The 24,534-nt window shown below is 43.8% G+C and overlaps 1 protein-coding gene across 1 annotated transcript in view; it reads right to left on the bottom strand.

The window, feature by feature from the left end:
* tgfbr3 (transforming growth factor, beta receptor III) overlaps positions 1 to 19,632 on the bottom strand; it is a 56,901-nt gene extending 37,269 nt beyond the window's left edge. Inside the window, exons 1-3 of the mRNA XM_068589837.1 lie at positions 19,508 to 19,632; positions 15,762 to 15,942; positions 66 to 253 (exon numbers count right to left, since the gene is read on the bottom strand). Of these exons, the coding sequence (XP_068445938.1) occupies positions 66 to 253; positions 15,762 to 15,822 (249 nt within the window). The 5' untranslated portion in view covers positions 15,823 to 15,942; positions 19,508 to 19,632. The remainder of the gene's footprint in view (positions 1 to 65; positions 254 to 15,761; positions 15,943 to 19,507) is intronic.
* Between the last annotated feature and the right edge of the window lie 4,902 nt (positions 19,633 to 24,534).

Genomic DNA, 24,534 nt, shown 5'->3' with positions numbered 1-24,534 from the left:
AGGAGTTAATTATGGGGGCAGACAATATGACTCCAAGTTTAGATCTTTTACTGAGAGTGACTCACTTCAGCCGGGGTGTTGCCTGGTCCCTCTGGAACGTGTCCTCTCAGGTTGATGATGTGGACCTCCTGGGGCAGGCCGGTGGTGCCCCGGCTCGCGCAGCCCGACAGGGCGGTGAAGCTCCTCAGCGTGGCCTGCACCGGGTGTCCCGTCCCGACCGGCAGCAGCTCGCACGGGCTGCGAAACATCGGCCCTGCGGCGGAAAGAAGGACAGCGTTGAACAAATGGTGTACGAGCTCTGGTGTCCCACCGTCGTAGCGATCTCCTCCCTTCTTTATAAAGTAAACCCTCGTTGTGAAAAGCAACCAATGCCAACACATTTCACGCAGACCAACTAATTCAGCAAATGCACTTTTTCTCAGTCCTCTACAATGTCGTTTTTCCCTCTGCACAATGTAGCGTCTCTCAGTCTGGCCACCTTTGAGCTGAGTAGCACATGAGGCATATCGTCAGAAACTGCATTCCAATTTGAATTCTCTGAAGGCAATTTCAACCGTTTTTATTTTCCTTGAACGGTCAAATTTGACATTCAATTGCTGAGGAGGAAAACCAGACTTTACACTCAAGTGCACTCCGTCCTGTAGAGCCTGTAAGTTGCCATCAGCTGTGGCCTTCACTCGTTGCCTTGAACATGCGAGAAGCTCCCGGACAAGACAAGGTCCGGGCACAGAGGTAATGATCCAGTTCACACGTCCTGAGTCGTACTGTACAGCGAATGTCTGTTCCAACAAACAGAACCTTCTGAAGCAAGTCTTGTATCTGATTAGGATCACGGAAAAAAAATATGTAAAAAGAATATGCAAATTGCTGCTGCAAAGGTTTTCTCGAAAGGCCACGTGTCAGACCTTTTTTTCTACTGCGACTGTGAATATATACTTTGAAAATATTAACATCACAGGTGGATAGAAACATTTGTTTAAATTATAAACACTTTAAAAGGGGAACTAAACATTGAAGTCTGTTTACGGGTCTGGACTCTGGAGTAGTGTTACTGCATTTGTGAATTTGAAGTTGTGTAAAGCCTCAAGTGTCTCCAAAGCAAGCTGCACAACGTCTGATAGTCGTCCTCAAATGATGTCACTCGAGTCAGCCTCGATTAAAAGACTTCCAGTTTGAAAATGTAAAAAAGTCTGACGATGTAGAGTTAGAAAGACGTTAGCTTACCAGACTGTAGCCTACATTAGCTGATGTTCCAATAAACACACATCCGATTCTCCAACCCTAATCGTTGGCAGTCTTGCATTGTGGGTAACGTAGGTCCCAGATTTTGACAAGGTAGAGGAATGCATGGAATATATTTCAAAATGTTTTTTTGAAAACAATGACAACATTATAGACGTGCAATGCTAAATTGGTGGAGTGTTCCTTTGAAGAGAAAAACAAATAAAGAACACATGTCTTCTAAAACTGATTGACAGTGGAAACATAAACATGTCTCAACTAAAATGCTCAACTGGCTGCTTCTCATTTTGGCAATCCTACGAGGGATGTTATCGCTTTCCAGATCTGATTTGGTCACAACAATCTGATCATTATCATCACTAATCTTTTATTGGCCATGAAATTCCATAAAAGGGTTCTGGGTAGACGCTTATCATCATCTCTCTCTCTCTCTCTCTCTCTCTCTCTCTCTCTCTCTCTCTCTCTTTCTCTCTCTCTCTCTCTCTGAGCCCGGTCAGCCAAACAAAAGTGACGCTCAGCAGGGTGCACGGACTCCGAAACCTCTGCCGGTCGGGTCTCTATCAGTGTTTTGTCAACTGCACAGTCAGCTGTAATGAACAGTTCAGTGACCTCATAATCACATTTGGGGTGTAACTCGCACATCCGCAAGTACACACCCATCTCACACGAAGCCGGGGTGGCACACACACACACACACACACACACACACACACACACACACACACAAAAACGAAACACAGCGCTGAGGTTCGAGCGAGGTACCAAACAGCCCGTTTCCATTAAAGCGACATGTATACTGTGGGAATGCTGTTTTTTTGTTGTTTTTTTCCACCGGGTCAGACCTCGTGTTTTTACCCCACAGCTTTGTGCCAGCCGAAGCCCGCTCACATTTCAAAACACATCACGCTACACACGGAATTGGCAGCCTTGCCTGCCAATTACAATCAGATGGAACATTTGGAAATCGTTAAGAGTCCGAGTGAAAGACGGTTAGATAACAATGTTGTAACAGTCCTCAACAGCGGGGTACAGCCGAGGGGGGAACTGTATTTTTTGCTTGTTGTTGCTCAGAGCACAGAGCTGTAGTTTTACCCTTCCCGTTGCATTCCAATAAGTCCATGGTACATCAGCACAAAGCCAGCGGTAACGTATGGCATAGCTCCGCTCTCCTTGTTGTGAGAAGAAACAGAGGCTTTATTGTGACCATATTTGTCTCTTGAGACATATCCCAAGTCCTCGACAGATGTCTCAACCTAAACTCTGCTGCCTCTTGCCAATTGTGAATCACTCCAGATAGATGAACTCGTATTGGGGAGTCCACGTAGATAATAAAGCATGGCAAGGTCTTTTTTTTGTGGTGATAAAAGGACAAGGCTTCTTAATGGCAAAAACCTGTGGAGCATCAATATTTCAACCCCCGCTTTAACCCCACACCCCTCCCCTCCTCCCTTTTCCTCCCTAAGGACCGAAGCCTAACCATGTCATCAAGCCGCACTCCCACAAACACGTCTGGGGGCACTCCAACTCACTTTTTCCCCCTCACACGTGGAGAATAACAAACAACCGCCAAACAAACAAAGAAAAACGTAGTTCTTTCTGGGAGACTGCCAAAACATTACAATACACATTGGGCAATGATCTGTTTTTTTGTGTTTTTTTTTACTGCTTAAAAATACAACAGAAAAGGGTGGCGTGTGGGAGAAATAATAAGAGCCATATGGATAGAAAAGTAAGGTATTCCAAGTTTTATGAAAGCGCTTTTGCTTAGTTTAGGAGATACATGTCTGTGTTTGTGCAATACAATCGAGAACAAAATAATCTAACCTCTGCGGCCTTTATGACATTTTCCAAGATGTTCGTGGTGCCCAGAAGACGATCCCTGATCATTTTCCAAGATGTCCCTGACCACAACTACTACTGATGCTACACTGGCCTGCCTCCACAAATACACTCAGTGTGTGTGTGTGTGTGTGTGTGTGTGTGTGTGTGTGTGTGTGTGTGTGTGTGTGTGTGTGTGTCCTCGCCGCGCCGACTTTCTGTTTAGACACAACTGAGCCACTGATACAAGGCTAATAAATATTGTGGATGGACTTTGAAATTGAGACCAATAAAAAAGTTTGCTGATCAATATTGACCGACAACCACGGGACTGAAAACAGCTGCCTGTTGCATCTCGTGAGATAGTGAGAGCCGTGACACTGAACTAAAACAGGTCAATTGCGGGCAGCTAAACCAAAACCATGAAAACCAAATGCTATTTTATGTATGTATATTTCTGTTTCCTCAAATAACCATTTAGATTCAATCGACGCTTTCAAATGAACCATGCGTGTGTATGTTATTGGATCAGGACGACAGTAGAAAGAAAAACTATGAGGCCTTCATCCCTCGTCCTATTCTCTCCAGCTCTAACTCATCACATGTGGTAGAGCCATCAGTCTGCAGCCTCAACGGGCAGAGAGAAAAAAAAAAACACTCGCAACTGCCTGCCACAGCTTTGTATCTTCTGTCACCTTGTCTGTCTGACCCCCACCCCTCTCGGCCGTAGTCTCCCGCCATGTTTTCTTTGGTCATCGGTGGAGGACAGAGTATGTCCTGTCCAGCTGCTGCTAGTGCCTTTTAGCTGGCCAGGCCAAACGCCCACAGCAGAGGAATGAGAGAGGCTGTTGTTCGGTCGGCCTGAAAAACAAGTCCAGCCAGACGCTCTCTCCGCAGACTTTAACGCAAGCGCCGCTGCAACCCAATAGATACAGCCAGAACCGACGTTCAATCTGATACTCCAGCTGGAACAGTAATTGTTGAAATTTATTGAACGTCTTCAGGGAGATTAGAGTACCAACCGTACGAAAGACGAACGGCGGAGAGCGTAACCCTGGCTATATCCCGCCATGAAATATGCAAAAAATCTGTTGTGTCCATTTAGACGCCTTTGCAGCTCGCAGCTCGCCACTGTTGGGACCTCAGGGCTAAAATGTCGCAGGAAAGTTACCAGGACAACTGTGTTGTGGTGAGCTACGGACTAATATCACCAAACCTCAGCTTCAATACATGAAAATGATGACATCAAAAAGGTAAATGCAGTGCACATGCGGAGCTCCACCAACCAATTTCTTAACTCTCAATTCATTTTGTTGACATTCATGGAAGGGGAGCCTAGTTCTTGTCAAACTTTATCTAAATGAGCAACAGAAAGGCTTTAGGAAAAACCAATACGGACAAGATAGTTAAATCCTAATCTTCCTGATCCGGCCCAACGGACTCAACGTCGACATTTCATCAATCCCACCACCCTGTCAGTTGGACAAGTCACATTCAATTCATTTAAATGAAGCTATGATCTGCTACGTAAGTAAAACATGTATTGTTCTATTGTTTAAAAATGTAAAAGAAAGACAGGAATGTCTGTAAAGATCGGGTATTTTTTGTTATTGTTATATTTGCAAAGTTTTTATGAGTCTGAGAAATGTTAAAATCTGCTTTTTGAGCTTTGCATGCTGGGAATTGTGACACCGTTTCAACCGGGGAATGATCTGTAACTCTGAAAGCGAAAAGAAAAAAAAGCCCCATGTGAACAAGACTGGGTAGCACCAACCAGCTTGTTGTGCTCTGCGGTTCACACAACACGGTGCTCAGCAGGATGCTTCTGACAGCTGCCATATGAGAGAAAACAAACAAAGGATCAGAAATTGATCAGACTTTATTTAGCCAAAGCTGCTCATTACCAGGCAGCTATTCAGAGGATCCTGCAGATCACCTCGTCACATCTCAGCATGTCCGCAATCCCACGGAGAGGTTCCCTCAAGCCTCAAACGTCTTTTTGTCGAGGGTGGGGACCGACTCCTTTGGAGTCAGCAGACAATGCAGCATTTCAAGAACCCTCTCACAAATGTCACAGGTGTAAAACCACATCTAAAAAAGTGTGGTAGGAGTTTGGGTTTTTTTGCTGTGACAAGTGACAAGTTAGAGGGAGATTCAAGGGTTGAAAAAAAACTTTTATTGGTTCTTGAACAACATCCTTGAAGCATATTACACATCAAATCATAGCAGCTTGACGATACTCATTATCTGGATCCTGTCACTCATTGCAACCAAAGACCCCACTGTGTAATCAGTTCACATTTTAACTGGCCTACTGTGGAACAACTGGAAAACGCTAAGATTTTTCTGAAGAAACTCATGTGCTGCTGAAAACTTCCCGACTGAAAGAATTGAAATAGTTACAAAAAAAAACCTTGAAGCGGAAGGAAGAGTCAAACTGCAGTTATTGAAACTTTCGGTTAAGGTTGAAGCCCTGTGGCGTAGTCGAGTGGTTACATGTTCATCACGACCTGTGTGAGTCATTCTACACAAGACGAAGATGTAGAGAAGACGTGGACATGAAAGACTGACGTGCCACCCTAAAGTACCTCTTTTTCTCCCAGCCACCCACAGCTAAATGTTTATTTCTTCAGTTAGGCCTTTTTGGGTGATCTGCACTAAATAAACACCGGCTGATTCAAAGAGCAACACCCGATTTGGCATTACAAGACCACATGCGAGAGGAATAGATTTTCTGGAACAAGATATTAAATAATGTCTTTTTAATTCATTTTCATTGCCTAAAATGCGTGTAGGCTTGACTGTGATAATGTCGGAGGTGAATAAATGAGTAAATCCAAATTAAAGAGAGAGCATTGTATAAATACTCACTCTTGATATATTCAAACAATGTGGAATTCAGACGATGATGTCACTACTAGACACTTCTCATTCTTTGGCAGCTTCCTTTTGGACTATAACCTCGTTTTATGATTTAAGTGCTGATGTGTCTTTCAGATATGTTGTATTCTAGTCTGTTCCAAACATTTAATAAAAGGACAGAGATTGAAATCAATGTCACCGTTTTTACACCTTTTACCGGACGACAAGGGCAGCCATGTCGTATTTCAAGGGAAGAAACCCATCTCTATGTGAACTGACGTAAGGCAGACTCCTGGTTGTCCTAGAGTTCCTGAAAATGGTCAGTTATTTTCAGCGATTACAGAAACATCAGTGAAATTGGACCAGACAAGGATTACGAGAACTTTCAAGGAAAGCGGGAGCAGAATAAATACTGCTGTAATGAATATGTCATGGTCCTAAACGTTCTGCGTTTGTACTGAACATATATATTTATATATATTTCAGTCATTAGTCATGCGGTTTCTGTGACCCATTAACATAATAACTTAATAGATGGAACTCAAATTAAAGATTAACATAAAAAATTAAGAAAATAAAACCTCTGAATGCACAAACTGTTATCAACAATGGCTACTCAAATTATTAGTGTTTGTCGAAAAATATTAGATCAAAGTTTTCATTTGATCTATAAAATACAAAAGAGTGCCCATCCCAATTTCTCAGAGCCCAAGGTGATGTCTTCAAATGACTTATTTTGCACAACCAATAGTCCAAAACCTAAAAACATTCAGTTTACTGTCACATTAGACAAAGAAAAACATAAAATTGTAAAAATACTAAAGTGGACCATGTTTATTTATCTTTAAACTTCCAGCCCTCTACTATCTCTACCAGAGGTGAGCGCCTCCGTTTCCAAAGAGCGCACTTCTCGTTGCCTTCCGCACGGCGGCGCTGTGCCAAGACTTGGACACCGGACGTGATGTCAGTCTGTGTGCCAGTTAGGGACAAATGATATTCCCACAAAGCCATTTCCGAAGATAAATAAACAGAACCTCCCTCACGTGCGTGTGCATGTGTGTATGTGTGTGTCTGTGTCTGTGTGTGTGTGTGTGTGTGTGTGTGTGTGTGTGTGTGTGTGTGTGTGTGTGTGTGTGTGTGTGTGTGTGTGTGTGTGTGTGTGTGTGCGTGTGTCTAGTTCCCAGAATTAGCAAATGTATAAGAACGTCAGAGCAGTGAAGATCAATGGACAGCACGATGTTATTATTTCCTCTTGGGGGAAAAAAGGACAATAATGAAACTGAATGCCTTTCCAGTACAGTTGTCCAATAATGCAAAGATATAATAAGGCCAATTTAATTACAGTAGCACAAAGGGGCCTCTTTGTTTCTATATACCTCTTCCCTTTACCTGAGATATCCCAGCTCCCATATGAACTACAGGATTAAATGAATCCTCTGGTATCCTTCCTATTTTACTGCAGGGCACGATTCCCATGAACTACGCAAGCCAGTTTAGGGAACGTAATATTCTGCCCGCTTTTGTTTTCCTCAAGGGCTTTGGACTAAAAGAATCGCTGGCTCTGCAGTGTTGACATTAGTGCAGCCCCACTCACCCCTGAACCTTGAGCTACTACCACAGGAAGTGAGCAAAGCCTTTTCATAAGGGTAGTGTGGGTTCACTCCATGGGCCTGCCTATGCAAAGGATTTATCTCTTGAAGGCATAAGAGAGGAGGAAGCTGGAAGGGGATGAAGGGAGAAGGGAATGGGTGAGCCTGAAGTCCACTGGGGAAGTCGTAAACTCACCCCTCAAAGTGTGAAATCTAAAGTTGCATATCCTGCAAACCTGTCTGGAGCTCAGTAACACCCAAAGCACACTCTACTGGTCCATATTGTTGTCAGCTGGCATGCAAATGACAAAAACAGTTGAAATGCGAGGAGTTTAAATGGATTTGAATTCATTTATATGGGAAATGTGGAGCAAACACAAGCTTGGATGTGCACCAGAGCTTTTTCTACAGTTTAGCAAGTATATTAACAGGAGATCATACGATACATTACATTCATGTGGAAGGTAAAACGTCCGCGATGACGAAGGCACCGGATGCAAAGGAAAACCAAAGTGGCATTAACAATGCATCGCGCTCAGTTGCAAGGGTGAAGGTTAATAATTCAGGAAAAATATAAACGCTCTTTCCTGCGTTAGAATACATGTATAACAATGCCGTAAATTATTAATAACGGGAAGGTTGGGGGTTATCGAACTTTCCATAATGATGATAGTTTCCAAAAGACGAGACGAAGCATCTTCAGCCACGCCGGCGGCTCCGTGAGGCCGGAGCTGAACGCTGACGTCGGCGCGCTAACATGCTCACAGTGACGGTGCTGACATGCTAATGGGAGCTGGCATGTGTTTAGATTGCCACATCTTAGCTTAGCATTTGAACATACCAAGGTACGGAGGTTGTCAAGAAAGGCTTTTTTTTTTTTCGGGGGGTGTGAGGGGGAGGGTGTGGGGGGGATTAGTAAACTATTTGTTTTTAGATTTAGTAGTACTTGGTTTATTTGGAATTGATCTAAAAAAATACATGTATTAACTATAATGTGTGATGAAGATGCAGTAGTTGATATGTTACAAGCACGTTCCTGTTGCTGACAGCGAGCCCGGTTATTATTCATCAGCCCTGACAGATGAAGTGGGCACCTGTTGGTAAACCGTCACCATTAGTTGAAACAAAAACAAAAAAAAAGAAACTGACCAATTACGAGCGGCACAAGAAGCCACAGGCAAGCCGAGGAGATGTAAGCGGGTACATTTCTCACTACCTCTGAATGCAGACATAAATCAGAGTGCTTTGAAGAGATGGATGACAAGGCTAATTCCCAGAGGAACACAGGAGCCACTGTGTAAAGTGAGACCGCCGAGCATGTGTGCATGCGACTAAAGACTTTACTGGCTGTGCCGTCACTGTATGTCTTTACTGATGGGCGCTGACATGTGCTGTCTGGACCGATAATATCAGGGAGCAAAAAAAGCTGTCAGCACAAGTCACGAAACAAGAACTGGCTGTTCGCGTCTCTCAAAAGCAGCAAATGGTTAAGTAGCCGAGCACCTACGTTCGGTATCAGTGAACCGAAGCTGCACAGTTTGGAGTAGTAGCGTTTCAAGTAGTTAAGCATGTCAAAATGTCAAAATATATTTCCAACATAATTCATCATGACAGAGTACTGTTGGATACAAAGTAGATTTTTGTCAACTATTTCTGTTTGATAATGAGAGAAAATGTCGCAAATGTAGCAACAGAAGGGCTGTGCACCAGTGCCCTAAAAGTGAAACTGCTAGCATGTGAATGGGAGGTGTGTGTTCTACCTGTGGCCAGAGGGGAGATAAAGATAACTGCTGTGCAAAAAACAAACAAAAAAGAACTACACCAGCAGTGGGGTTTACCATAGTGAGCTCTGTTTGCTCTGCTAGCACGGTAAGCTCAAAACATCTCCGCGTTCAGAGCCGCTTGTATGGGTTGCAGCTGCTGCGGCAGGGAGCCAATCACGGCTTGCACCGGTTTAAGGACGCTTACGGTGATCGGCTGTGGGGAAAACCATACAAATGGGAATTGTTTTTTTTCTGGGCAGAAAAAAGGATGGCGCGCCACATTGCAGTACTTAGCAGTACTCAGAGTACTCGAGCAGAAGTGCCTTCCCCTGGTTAAACGATGAGATGGAGAGAAACGGCGGGCGTCTCCCTCATCAATCATGGATGCCCGCAAAATGCCATGTTCTCCGACAGCGGCTCGGGAGCAGGGGGGAATGCTGGAAGGTGTGGCCAGGGGTCACTTGTGTTGTCCAACTTGATACCAGCCTCATTCCTTTTGCGTTGGATAGTCTCTAAATCCTCAACGTGCAGTATTTATTATCTACCGCCGACAGTGACGGAAAGTCAATATGTTGGACAAGCTGGGGTAAAAGTCTCGCTGAAAGTTTGAAGGATGCTTGTCGAGATCCTGTCTGAAGTCAATAAGCCATGTTGTAGATCATACACAAAACAGAAAAATCACAATGCCCTTACGTTGTGCCTCATGCACAGTTCACCCACGCCGTGTCTCAACTGGATGATCGAGATCAGAAAGATATCGTTTCTGGATATAAAAAAGAGCCAAATAAATTTGGCCCTTTCAGTTGGAATTTAACATCCAAAAGGGCATGTGGAAAGGATTTCGCTAAATCAATAACAGCAAGCACATTTAGTGCATTGACGTGTTTAAAAAAAAAAAAGAAAAAAAAAAACATCAATCAAATAGCATGTATAAAAAGAACGTTCCTGTGATATTTTTTAGGAAAACATCATCACTCAGATGCGATAACGGGGGCCTTCGAGAAGCAGCGGGTTGCCATCGGCAGAGAGCAAAGAGCCAAACAATGCCGGCCCTTTGTGCCAGTGTGTGAGCCCAGTGTGAAGGAGCCAGCGAGGTGAGAAAGGGCAAGGCGGACAGCGTTTTCACACAAGCTGAAGGAGGGGGGGGCTGCATTCCTCCGGGGTTCTTCATCTTCAGGAAAGGGAGGGCGAAAAGAGAAGAATGACCTGTCACATGCCACGCTGCTGCCGTCGTGTTTCAACACGCACAAAGGACGCTGGGAAGGCCTCTTCACTGGACAGCTCACTAACGGAAAAGTGTGACGTGTAATAATAGGCTTGTTTGAACAGTCTCCAGACAATGAAGACAATATGAATAGAAGTTCAGTAAAAAAAAATGATAAAGTTTTAAAAGTAGCAGATGATTTACGCGATGTTGAGGGAATCTAACACGTGGATGTGCTACGAGATAGTCACTTCTATAAATATTTTTTTTTTATTGTGCAGATGCTTAAAATAATGACAGGGCTATATTCCAGCTACCATAACAGCCTATTACTGAGCTGTTTAAAGGGCATACCACTGTAGCTAATGGTTATTCTTGCTACAACAAAAAGACCAAAACTACTGCCTCTATTAGGAATCTGAAATGAAAGATTTGACAAACAAGTGGAAAAAGAGAGCATTTCCAATTGTGTGATCCAACGCAATGTATTTTTGGGCAAAGCGAAGGACCCGCAGTTCTGTTTTTTGGACGGACACATTTGGGACTTGGTCTTTTAGCGTCACTCATCTGGTGGAAAAGGAGTGGGGAAGGTGAGGCCCCAGGAGGGGCTGGTGTGATGAGAGACGCCACCTGGAAGCCTCCAGCTAGAATCCCATATTAGGACTCTTACTTTTGTAGATAAAGAGTCGTGTGCTGAAAAACTGGCACCTCTTGCCGCCTCATTAAGTAACTGGAGTGCTCATAAACGCACACTGGTTGTGGCAGAAAAAAAAGAAATTACACCTCTTCCAACACGACTCTGATTAGAGTCCAATTTTGTAAAATTACTCTCTCTTTCTTCAGTGAAGTCACACTCTGCGTGACTCTCTTACTCTAACTCTCCCCAGCTCCAGTAGCTTTTTTTTCTTCTTCTTTTCTTTTTTTATTATAGTGCTGTGAAACACAATGGAAAACACACGATCGCCACAGCTGTCTCCCATTACTGGCTTTTGACCGAAATTATTTACACGCCTGCTTACTGGAACTAGGGAGGGGGAGAGAGAGAGAGAGAGAGAGAGAGAGATAGAGAGAGAGAGAGAGAGAGAGAGAGAGAGAGAGAGAGAGAGAGAGAGAGAGAGAGAGAGAGAGGAGTGGGAGAGGTGGAGGGAGAAAGAAGGGAGAGGGAGAGAGTGAAGAGGGCGGGATTCAGTTAACTCCAGCACATTTGCGTCAGCGTCTCCTTAACGGGAGGCTGACAAGATACGAAAGAGAGCTGAACGGAGATACGAGTCTCTCTGTGAAGTGAAGACCCGTGTGCTCACTCGGCCGCTCTTCCTCGAGTGGCGGTCACAGAGTGAGGGTCAAAGTAAAGCCCAGTGAACGTTCCACGAACCAAATCGTACACTGCTGTCAATTAAACCGGGCAGTAGCCGGGTGATCTTTCTTCATTGGGCAAAAGACACAAACGCTGATAAGATAAAAGCCTCATCGTGGGCATGTGATTAGACAAACAAACACACACACACACGGGACTCCCGTTGCTACGTAAACATCCCAACCGCTGTTGCTGCTCTGCGCCGGCTCCTCGCGTGAATCACGGGGCAACATCTGGTTTAGCGCGCTGGAAGGGACTCTGGTCGGTTTGGCACGCTGTACGTGTGCGGAGTGTGTCGATTTGGACTAGAGACCCACGCCAGCGCTTGCCTCTCGCTCTCGCTCTCCTCTTCCTCGTCTCCCTCCACCCCACCTCTCACATTACAGTGGTTGCACAATGCATTTTTAAGACTCCCCCCCCCCCACCCCTCCCTTTTCTTGCTGGCCTTGTAAAATAATTGCACATATAGAGACGAAGCTTTTGCTCAACCGTAAAAGGGTGGGGAGGGGGGACAGAAAAACACTTTTGGCATCAAAGTGACTGTGGTGTCTGCCAAGAGTATACAGACAGAGAGAAAGTTGTTTACGTTGCTGCAGTAAGTTAAAACACGTATGCGCCGTGATTATGAGCACGATTCAATTCCTTTTTCCACTTATTGTTATATTAACAATCTCATTGTAAGAATGTGCGGTTCCACAATGAGCAGACGAGGACAGATTTGCACTAATAGCTCCATCATTCATCAAGCCAACCCAAGGAAAAGGCTATAGGAGGAGGAGGAGGAGGAGGAGGAGAAAGTGCCTCAACGCTGACACTGGTGTGTTTTTCAGTGAGTCACGGACCCGGCGTTGTGCCTCCAGTACAACCAGCATTCTGCTGCTTGTACAGCGCTGTTTCTGGCGAGCGGCTCAAATGAATACTTGGCAAATTGCTCCTGAAAGACTCTATTCCACAGCGAAAACCCAAACTCAGCCCGAATATGCACGATGTGTTCTTCACAAACTGAACCGTTTTGGCAAGCCGGGGAGAGGCAACCACAAACGTGTGGTAAGGACATGGAGGAAAAAAATTATAAACAGCGAAGAAAAAAGAAAATAAAAACCTGGAGTGAAGCAGCTGAGCGGAGCTTTAAAATATGGACGTCAAGGTGCTCTCGGCCTGACTTTTAGGAGTTATGGGAGGCCCAGATCCTGGATAGCATTACGCAGAGAGAAGACTCATTGCAGACTAATCTAAACATTACGTAAGAGCTCTCCTGACAAGTTTAGAGGGGCAGATGTGACTGTTTACACAGATGCTGCGAGATGATAGGAATAGACAGAAAGAGAGAGAGAGGTGAAAGATAGGCCGAAGTGGTAGTGTGAAAAAAACACATTAATTTGGCCAAATGGAGGTGGAAGAATGACTTTAAAAAAATGTGTTTACCCGTTCAAACATCAACCCAAGAGCGTCTGAAGATTCGTCCATGAATCAACGAGTGCACTTGCTGTCAGGGCACTTTGAGGGGGAAAGGGCACTTGGATGTCTATCTGTAAATATCAGTCCCTTTGTGGCGCTGCACAACAATGTGTTGAGCCGCATATGAGGAAGAATTTAGAGGGAAAAGTTCATACGTGACTTCATTGTGTTGGGAGATCCTGGCATTGTGGGAGAAAACGATGTTTGCTCTGTACTACGGCGCACGCCGACTCCGCTGCTATTGTTTGAGGAGAAAAGTCAGCTCTCCGGACTGGGGTTCAAGCCTCCGGAGAATAGAAAAGAACGTTGGGAATAATAACCTATGGCGGCAATCAGACTGAGGGCACGAACCAAAAAAAAACAAACGCAAACCCTTTTTTTTTTTTTTTTTAGCGCTGACTGTGCATGCCTCCCGTACCGGGAGGAGTAATTATTCCCGTTCTACCGCGGAAGAACGACACGGTTTGTTGCAGATTCAAGCCGGAGTGAGCTCAGTCTCTGCAAACAAGAACATCTCAATTTGAAAAAGAAGAACAAACGCCAGATTCTCAGTGTTGCCAACTTGACAGATTTTTTTAATCCCACTGTGGCGTCGAGTGTCAAGGTTAGGTCAGTAAATTGAACGTTTTGGTTAAGCGGTGAAAAGCAGATGCGGCAAAATTTTGAAGCCAATGTGGTTGACAGTAACAATTCCACTAATTGAGTTCAACTCCACCAACAACTTGAAACTCTAACCCTTTCTGGCCAGTGCAGCTATGACCACAACACAATTCCCCACTGGAAACCGAACATTTATTTCTGCGATAAGAAATTCAATGAAATAAAGAATGAATAACAACTGTGTCACTAATGCTGAGAAAAACAATGTTGAATGAGCCTTTTCAATTGGAATTTTGGAACTTTCCTCATGTAATTTATACTCCATTACAATATTTGCAGAGCCACACCGGCTGCCAAATCTGATTGGCCAATGCTGGTGTTTTTATTACCACACCAAACAGGCTATAATGTTAAAGCAATAATATGCGACATATTAGCCTTGTTTTTCTTAGCAGCAGGGCTCAATGGCAATGTCTGTTGTTGGAGGGATCGGCATGAAATTTAACACAGACATTAATGGTCCCCAGAGGATGCATCCTAATGACTTCATGACTTTCACGTAGCGCCACAAGCAGGCATTTTGCTTGCCAGTTTAGCGTGTTTGGTTCAGACTGGAATGTACACACAGTAAATAGATTACCATGAAAGTATCTAATGAGATGCAGAACCCCCCAAAGGATTCATTGCAATCACTTAGATGATTCTCTGTCTTTCATCTGCAGCTATCACGAGGTCAAAAACTACAGTTGACTGATTCTTTAGGCCTCAGATTCAGCTTTACTTTTGCTCCATAGTGATTGTATTCATTATTTACTGTACACAAATGTCCAATGGACTGATTCTAACAGTAAGTTTCACAAAAAAACATACATCCTTATTGTCTATGTTAAGTGGAAACAGTACAATAGGAATAGTGTTGCACTTTTATCAAACAGCAACTTCAGAATTGTCCACAAAAAGGTAATATCACTATGTAATGGTATTAACCAACGAAAGGATTACAAAATTTACATATGCATATGAGGGGTTATTATTAGATTAAACTAATCCATTAATGATTTTTTCCTATGTTCCGGCGGTCAGTCACTTCCTCCCTGCAGCAGCCAGAAACAATCTCACCGATGAACAAAACATAAGATGAGCAAAATGGAGAAGATAAAGTTGATGAAGTGAAGTAAGTGGTAGGGTGTCACAAATAAAAGGTGAAGCTCTCTGGGGAAACTGTTGCTCATATTCCCCAGCACCTACTGGGAGTATAGAAGGTCCCACGCAGCATGCACATAGCTCAAAGCAAGAGGCACAGCATGTCTCACCAATTGAGGTAAAGTTCCGACAAGGAAAGTTGTGACATCAGCCAGGGCCTTACAGTGACTGATATGACACACTGATAACGTACGTACACTTCCTGCCTCCGCCTTTGTTGCACTTTAACTTGGTTATTTTCCCTCTTTCTAAGTTTGCCAGTTTAACTGCTGTCAAGTTACAAGGCACTTGGCAAGTATCCAAGCCTCATTGCAATCAATCTGACAGAAACGTGAAGGCTCGCTGAGTGTTTGTATTCTGAGATTGAACTTGTCAGCGCTTTCCTAAATGTAAATCCCTCTCGCTCACTACTCTGACAAGCACCGTCTAGAAAGGCATGCTGGGAGAAACAGTGGAAAATCACAGGGGTTTGGGCGAAGTTGTGGTTGTCTGACAACAACTCAGAGCACTGCAGGGCCTGGTGCGTCGTCAGTGTCTTTCATGCCTGATGTCACAGTTGCATGGGTTTCACTTCGGCTCTGACCAATGAGAATCCAAGCTATCTGAGTGGACGTGTGTTTGACACCGCCATCAGCTTCACGTGCAGCTGAGCGTTGGGAAGAACGTACCTGCAGACGCCAGGCAGCAGGTTGCAAGAAGCAACCATGGAATGGGAAATCTTCTCGCCATCCCGCAGCTTCCAGTGTGAAGGTGGCGAGCGAACAGGCAGTGCAGTTCTCCTGCAGTTCTCGCGAGGGTTCCCCCTGCTCTACGAAGCGGTCGTCGGGAAAGTCGGCTTCAAAGCCGCAGCTGTAAAAGGGAACAAGAGCAGAGGAAAGTCAAGCAGAAGAAGCGGAATTGTGTCAAGCGTGGACAAGCGAACTGGCAGGGAACTGGGCTCGGCTTAATAAGCCCCGTGGGTGTGATGAGATGAGACAAGAGAAGCAGAAGTTTGGAGCCTGGGGGGGGGGGGTTAATACAGGAGGGTTAATTAGGGGGGTCACGCACACTGCAACCACCTCCCTGTGCTGGTGGCCGGTCAGAGCGAGGGGCTGACCGGCTCGCCGGGTGCGAAACACTTTGGAACATGCCATAGGTTATTACAGCATTTTAATTGAGAGCGCCAGGAAACACTGAACGCTCCAGTGGGGTCTTGGGTAAGCAGCTTAGTACCGGCACGCCAATCAGCGTGAAACGCTTCAAGCTTTAAACTTTTTCTTTTGACCGGGCCTCAGACTCGCAATAATCTGTACTGTAATTTGGTCGGTGCACTAAAAACAAATGGACTGTCACTTCAATTCCAGCGGTCCCATAGAAAGTGAACCATGGATGGAGGGTCAGCGTCGTGACTCATTGCTGAAGACCTTTACACACCAGGACGGGTGTATGAGACGAGCGTTCACACACTGTGCAGGACGCCATTGAGTTGCACCTATATATCAACAAATCTTTGTGTTGTTTATATTTTTGTCTGTGTGGGTGTTGTCCCCTCTGGTATTACAGCCCTCTTTGCATTACTCAGTACTACTACTAGTTGCGTTCCTGTGAGTTTTGACAGTCTGCTCGCTCTAGTCCAGCACTTCTCATTTTTGACTTGACTCCAAAAAAAGCTTTCTTAAAAAGTGAAGATGAGGAAAGTGTCCATTCCGCGCTGTTACATCCCAAATAGTACAAGGACTTCTTCATCCCAATAATCTACGCCCATCGAGGATCAAAAGGGGATTATTGAATGATTAAACTGGTTCAGCTTCATGCTGTAAAGTGGTATGTTTGGGGCCCTGACTAATTCTAGTCACAAGGTGGGTTGTAATACATATATTTTTAAGAAGACATCACGCAAAAAACTTCTCCGAGTGATATCTGACAAAACCGTATCTCCAGTTGAATGTCGAACCCGCATGGTGAGGGACGCTGTGACAAGATTTGCACCCGGTTCACCGTCCGAAGGCGTGACTTGCTCGGCGCCATCGCACACGGAAGAAACAGATGTGCGCCTTTCCAGCGCGTGGTGAACCGTGGCGGGATGCATGGGAAGTGATGCACAAAAAACACTAAAAGGTGCAGCGCTCTGCAGCTTGCACATGGACAAAGGGGCCTTTCACAGTGCGGAAGCTGCCGGGGCCAGGGAAGTCATTTTGGAAGATCATGACAAATATTGCACTTTCGGCCCTCTGTTTGATTTTACGCCTCTCCTTGACCTTCATCTCCTCTCTTGACTCAACGAAGACACACTGTGCTGCTGGTGTGAGGCAAAGACCAAATCAAAGGGAAAGACTGTAAGAAAGTGGCCTTTTGCTCATTTTGAAAATGTTTCATAGCACTTTTAACGAACTGTTGAAGTCACATTTCAGGGCAACAGAGCGTACCTTTTCCCTCCAAATTTGTTTTGGGTCGAGCGTGCAGGTCTTCACCACGCATGCTGGTTGTGTTGCAGCAACAGCTCAAATCACCTCATGTGACTTCTCTTTAACCCCGACCGTCTAAGCCGAGCAACTATTTCACCCGGGAGGAAGATCTGGAAAGTACATCAAAACATGCAAGAGCCGGGGACTGAACGCAGCAGCGCACATTACAGAAAACCGAGCTCGATACTTGTGGTAACTTTCGATGTTAAGGGCCTGGCTCGTATCTGTGTCATCGCGTACGCTATATGCTGCAGTTAAGTGTTGCCGGGTCCAGAGGGCATATACTGTGTTACCGTAATCACAAAGCCAGGAGTGAGGGGAGCAGTGTGTGTGTGTGTGTGTGTGTGTGGGTGGGTGGATGTGTGGGTGTGTGTTACATGCTGCCTTTTGGGGTACACGCGTAAAATATTAAGACCTATCTGACATCTTCATCTGAACCTTCATGTGGTCCGATGACGTGGTGAATGAACCTGAAACAAGCTCCTCCCTCACAGGCTCAGGACGGACAAACCGACCAAAACACTCACTCTGTCCATCACAAAATCTCTCTCGCTCTCTCTCTCTCTCTCTCTCTCTCTCTCTCTCTCTCTCTCTCTCTCTCTCTCTCTTTCTCTCTCATTAGACTTTATCACAGCCCCATTTCTAGGAGAGCTGGAGACCCTGTCGCCACATGCTACCGTGCACTTGAGACGCTGTGCCGTATGACATCCTACTGGACCTGGGCATGATGTGGCAGACAGATATTTAGACATGTGTGAACTAAAACACAAGCAATAGGTCCATTTGTCTTTGAGTCAAAACAATAATACTAATAATAATAATAACAACACAATTTTATTTTCATACCTTATGTATGTGATTAGTATTGACATTTAAAGTACAGTCGAATGACAGAATATCAAGATGTAACTATTTTCGGAATATATATATAAATAACAAAAGTAATATTTTACATTTATAAATAGCTTATACATTTTTTTAGATGTATTTTTATTGCCAACATTTGCTTGCTCCATCTTCTCAAACGTGAGAACCTGCTGAGAAGTCATTTGAAAACATCACTGTGGGCTTTTTGTCATTGTTTTCATGACTTGTCAGACTACACAGCTCAAGAATCCATGAACACATACATACATACATACATACATACATACATACATACATACATACATACATACATACATACATACATACATACACACATACATATATACCAATATAGCAACAATTGCTGCTTGCAGCTCTATATTAGGCCTGAATGCAATGCATTGGTAAAATATGGGAACGTTGCATTCAAATGTATCTTCCTAAATACCCCTGACTGTAAGTATGCATCAATAACATACAGTGAATCGTAACACTGTTTGTGTTTTTTGACAGTGCTTCTCCAGAAGTCCAAAACAATCACCAGAAGGATCCTCTGTCGCAACAGCTCGGGCTGACGTTAGACCCGGCAGCTTCCAAAGTCAAAACAAAGTCCTGTCCACTTTCCACTGAAGATAATATCTCTGAATGTAACATCTCTGAATATAATATCTCTAAATATATGTCTGAATCGATCGGTCGGTCGCGTTTCATCCCGCAGGAGCGTTTCTCTCTGTCTGTCCGCGCTGGATACACACTCTGTTTGGCCCGCGTTGCGTGTTTATTTACCGTTTTGTCATTGAAAAAAAAAAGTATTAAATAAATAAAAAATAAAAGTAGCGATCAACGTGACTGAGCCAACAGCCTGTAAAGTTAGCTTCAAGACGGGAAAGCTGTATGTCAGCGCATAACGGAGACACATGTCCAGCTGGGTGTATACGGACGGCCGCGTAAACACACGTATGTAGCTATATAATAGTGTTGTTACCAGTATTCACAGGCACCGTGCACAATGGCGCTGTTTTGATGAAGGAAAAAACGCACAGTTCCAGAAACCACGCGGACGTGAAGTGGACCCGCAGCCCGTCAGCCCTCTCTCTACGTACCGTGAAGAGACTCCAGAAAGTGGAGCGAGGAAACTTGAAGTTGGAGTCGAGGTCGCTCCGGTGGATGCGGGTATAAAAGTCCTCCAACTCTTCTCGGCTCTCACACACACACACACACACACTCAGTCCCGTTGTGTCCGGACAACGAAGCTGACGTGTTTTATATGTCTCTATGTTTAAAAGCAACAGTCTGCATAAACGGCCCCTCTCGCTCAAAGTTTTAAACACTTCACAACTATCTATCGGCTTCTCTTCTTCTTTTTTTGGGACTAGGGGGCTTCATTTGGGGGGCGGGGCATCGAGGGAGGAGGCTGAGGCTGTGCGCGAGACGGGCTGCTGCTGTTGCTGCTGCTGGCGGAGCTTCCCAAAGCCTGGGTGCGCGGGCTCCTCGCGAGTCCCTGCGAAAGTGGCAACGGGTCCATCGGTCCACTTCTTGTGAAACGTCACGTTTCAACATTTGCGTCCTGAGGTGAGAATGCATGACCGTGTGCTGACATGACCTGCAGGCCAGAGGTGCAACTCAATACAAAACTTAAAAAAATAAAATAAAACAGTTATTGTGTGGGCTTGCTCGAGGTCACTCTTATCACAAGAGCGCCCACAGCGGGATCTCTATCAGGATGAGGGTCCATGATGCCAGATTATGGGAATGTCTGGCAAAGTCTTTTTTTACGAATCATTGCACACTTACAGCACCTATTGTTGCTGAAAGAGGGCTTACATAGTTTACTGTTGAAAAAGAAAGATAGTCTATCTGCATGGAAATTACATAATTCTGGTTAACATTGTAGAGAACATAGCCCTTTACATACTGCATTTAGGAACAATAAAGTACAACTTGACTTCAGTAGCCATGCTACTTTGCGGCCTCAACTTGTACTTTTTACTTTACCACATTGATTCAACATAACAGATCAGTTTATGAAATGCAAACTGTTTGCCATATTACAGCAGAGCTGGTTTCCAAACAGGATGCCTTCAAGGACCAAGATATGTTTTTCTGTGTTTTTCAAAATCCCCACATTTAAAAACTCTGATATTATTGCATTCAAAATCAGAGTGCTGCCGCTGAGAAAAAGTTGAATTTTAAGCAGCCGTTTGTGTACAAAGTTGTTCAAATTAGTGCCACAGAGCAGGTTTAGCATTAAAATGAAGTAGGAAAAAAGAACTATTATAAACAGTCTAAATATGTATGTATATTTCTATACATATTTGAATATGTAAAAGGGAACACTGCAAGTAACCTTCATCCTTTTTGATGATCGGCCCATATAAGAAACAACATTTGCCAGACTTTATTTGAATTATTGGTTTAATCGTCGAGCTGCCTTGAGTGTTGCTGTTTAAAGTCCTTGTCCATTGCTGTTCCATCATACTTTCAGTGAAGTGACGTTAGCCTAAAACAGAGAGGCATGGAACTTGGCACAAGACAGTCATCATCATGACTCACAGGGACACTCGCACACGACAGAGCCAACATACGTTATCAGTAACACCTGGGCTTTTTCTATATATGACAAGTCAACACATCGGCTGTTTAAAATAACTGTATATACATACACACACACACACACACACACACACACGCACACACACGCATAGATATTCATTTATTAGTCACAGGGACATTTGCAAGATTAAAGCAGCAAACAGGATAAAGTGCACACAAGATTTAGTTGAAAATAAAAAAGTAAAAGAAATAAGAAACGGTAAATAATGAATGTAATACATACACACACACACACACACACACACACACACACACACACACACACACACACAGAGATATTATTTAGCACTGGGCCTTGCCTTTCCCCATCGAAGGAATGAAACCAGTGCCGACTATTCCCAATAGCAATATCTGTCTAGCGGCACTGGAGAAGCTGTGATTAAATATGAACAATAAACAAGGAAGTTATACCTTTGATGGCATAATGTTTTGCCAATGACAGACATCTGCAGCTTCTGGAATAGCATTCATCTGGAATTATGAATGTCTGTGGTTTAAAGTGCTTAAATGGCGAGTAGCCAATTAATCTGAAAGTCATGTTTCCATATATGGCGTTATTATGGAGGTCATTTGGTTACTCTGCTTGGGTTTTGTATATATGGATTACGTTATGTTTGACTGCAGAGAGAGGTTACGTTACATTCATTTGGCAGAAGCGTTTGGTCAAAGCAACTTACAATTAATTAATTTAAACTTCCATGCTTTTAAAAAAAAATGCTTTTACGTTTCCTTGTGTACATCATTGCTTTTGATTAAAATGCAGAGGAGTTGAGAGTATACTTCTCATAAAAGAACGGATATTATTACGCATGAAACACAACAAAACATCAATGGCATATCGTGGCTTCTCCCATGTTATATTTCGGGTGGCTTCTAATATTAGGATGTAGAAAAGAAAAAGGGTTTTTGTCACGCGCTTTCAACTTTCACCACCCCGCCACCTCAAATCACAGGCGCTAAACTGTGTGCGGAATGATTCCTGCAGTGTGAAATCTCTCCAGGAACAAACACGGCGTTGCTTTGCGTGTGATACGCGAGAGACTTCCAGTGAAACGAACATGCCGCGTGACTGGGTACAACATAAATGTCAGCTTAGTGATTTACCGCTAACAAGATGGCACCTGTGACAAGGAGGAAGGAAACTTTTGTTGTTGTTGTTGTGGAAAAACACACAAACACGCACGCACACACAAACGCTGCCGCTTCTGAGAGCTGACAAGGAAAGCGCTCAAAGGGATCAAATTATTTTACATCTCATACATATGCATGTCTCCGTTAAAGTGTTCCACTTTGTTTATTTGCACTGTGTTAGGGTTGTGAACACAGCTGAGAGGAAAGGGAATAGAAAGCGCGTAACGGAGCATCAAAGACGCTCAATGTGCGGCGTCTGCGCGTCCCACTAACGGAGAGCCGCACGTCCCCGAGTTTGACCCAGTTGATTGCACTGCTGTCAAGACCAACAATGCTCAGTGCGCATGCCCCAATTATAAAACAGGGATGTAGAAGAGAAATCAGCATAACTTTTTTGAAATATGAAGAGCCATTTTGAAATGTGTTTAACGTGAAAACTGATTTTCAGGACTTTAAAAATGTATATATTATACAGCAGCAATATAAATACTGAAAAACGATCAAATATTTAATCCACGGAGAAATATACTGTTATTAATCCTGCACATTGCACTGCACATTTACTGCTTGTTGTTGCACTTGTGGTTAGATGCTAAAAGTGCATTTTGTTGTCCTCCTACTTCGCACAATGACAATGAAGTTCAATCTGAATCTAAATCCATAAGGTGACAGGAAGTAAACATGGACCCATGCTGTTGCAGCATGAGTTTAAACACTGCCTCGTTCAGACAGACAGTACAAGAAAGATATAGAGGTTCTTAAATGTTCAAGCACATAAACATGTTCCACTATAAAACCCAAAATAAAAGTGAACCTGGAAAGAATGATATGTCTCCTATGAAACACATTGTTCCCCCCAACCAGGACACTGGCAATACACAATATGAGACCAACACAAAGAAGGGCTGCCATCTTTATGATAAACATCTACATCTGAATGGGAAGCATTAGCCTTCAACCTTCTGCCAGTCTTGTTCATCAGCAATAAACTTAACAAATTATGCAAAGAAGGCAAGGGGTGCTAGCCAATCAGAGGCGTGCAACTGCCAACCGCTGTAAAACAGGTGCAGAGGGGACACGTCAACACACACTTCCTGCTGGTGTGACAGTGGTTGAGCTGTACGTCGAGGGGCCGTGTAATAACACATGAGGTCAGAGTTTAGATGGATTGTATCACAGCTAATGAAGACAGAATATTGATTTATATATAAGTGTTGTATTCTAACGATGTGGTTCACATTACTGGCATTGTGTAGTTGTGTATATCGACTGCAGGAGTATACACGCAGCAGATCAAATAATCACCACATCAACCACGATGCATTCAACCGCCGACTCTATTGGCAGCATCATGGAAAGTATAGAGGTGCTCGAACTAGGATTATGGTTAAAATGCTGAAATTCTTTTCTGCTCAGTCAAAATTGAACAAACGGAAGCATGAGACATTCATTACAGGAGCAAAGAAATGCATTTAAAACCAAATGTTATTTCCCAATAAAGAAAACATTACAGTCAGTACATAATCAAACGTTTTAATACAGGGTTAGAGCACAGTCTCAAGTGCTTCACAGAGTGATAAAACAGTAGAAAGTGCAAGCTACAACACACAGGCAGAAGGAACGTAACAATAGACCAAAAAAACATTTCGGATAACTGTGAGAATTCTCTCTCCTTTGTCTCACCCTCCAGCATCGTCTCTGGGACACTCTGATTGTATTTGATTTGGGCAGAAGTTGTGATCGGAGTGCCGCTGACTTCAGCTACAGGGAGTTATGGAGGTTCCAGAGCCAAGAGGGATTTGCTGCCCGCTCAATCACATCCCAGCCACAGAGAGAGGGTTAAATAAGTGTTACAACTCTACTCCAGCTGTCTCTTGGTACCACACCAGGACTCAGAACATTTCTGTTCTCACTTTGATTGAAGATACCTATCGGTAGCGAGAAAGATGAGATGATTTCCATGGCTGCACAGCATGCTCTTCTTTCTCTTTTAAGTTTTACGGCCTGAATAAAAGCAGAAACCCACCTGGATTCTATTCAAGTGCCGACTGTCTTTTTAATTCATTTAGAAACCAAACCAGATGCTATCATATACTAGGCCACTCCAAACGCTTCTCCCACATTTTTTTTTTATACCAAAAACAAACAAAAATATGGGGCACATTAAGAATACACTTAGATATAAAGCCAGCTAATAACAGATTCATGCTGCCCCATGTCTATTCCAGTTTTGCTATTGAAATTATGAAATAGTTTGTAGACTATCTCTGTCGGCAGCTCAGTATGCTTGTGCTGAACAAAGGGAGTGGAATGTACTCACGTGTTTAGACTTCCACGTGCCTTCAATGTGCACTGTATGTCTTTAGAGTATAGGTGATAATAAACT

The sequence above is a fragment of the Clinocottus analis genome, unplaced genomic scaffold (genome assembly GCF_023055335.1).
Source record: "Clinocottus analis isolate CAN_PGR_092001 unplaced genomic scaffold, fCliAna1.0.p SCAF_23, whole genome shotgun sequence".
Classification (NCBI taxonomy): domain Eukaryota; kingdom Metazoa; phylum Chordata; class Actinopteri; order Perciformes; family Cottidae; genus Clinocottus; species Clinocottus analis.
The sequence above is the reverse complement of the archived record's forward strand: the minus strand, read 5'-3'. Positions and strand labels throughout refer to the sequence as shown.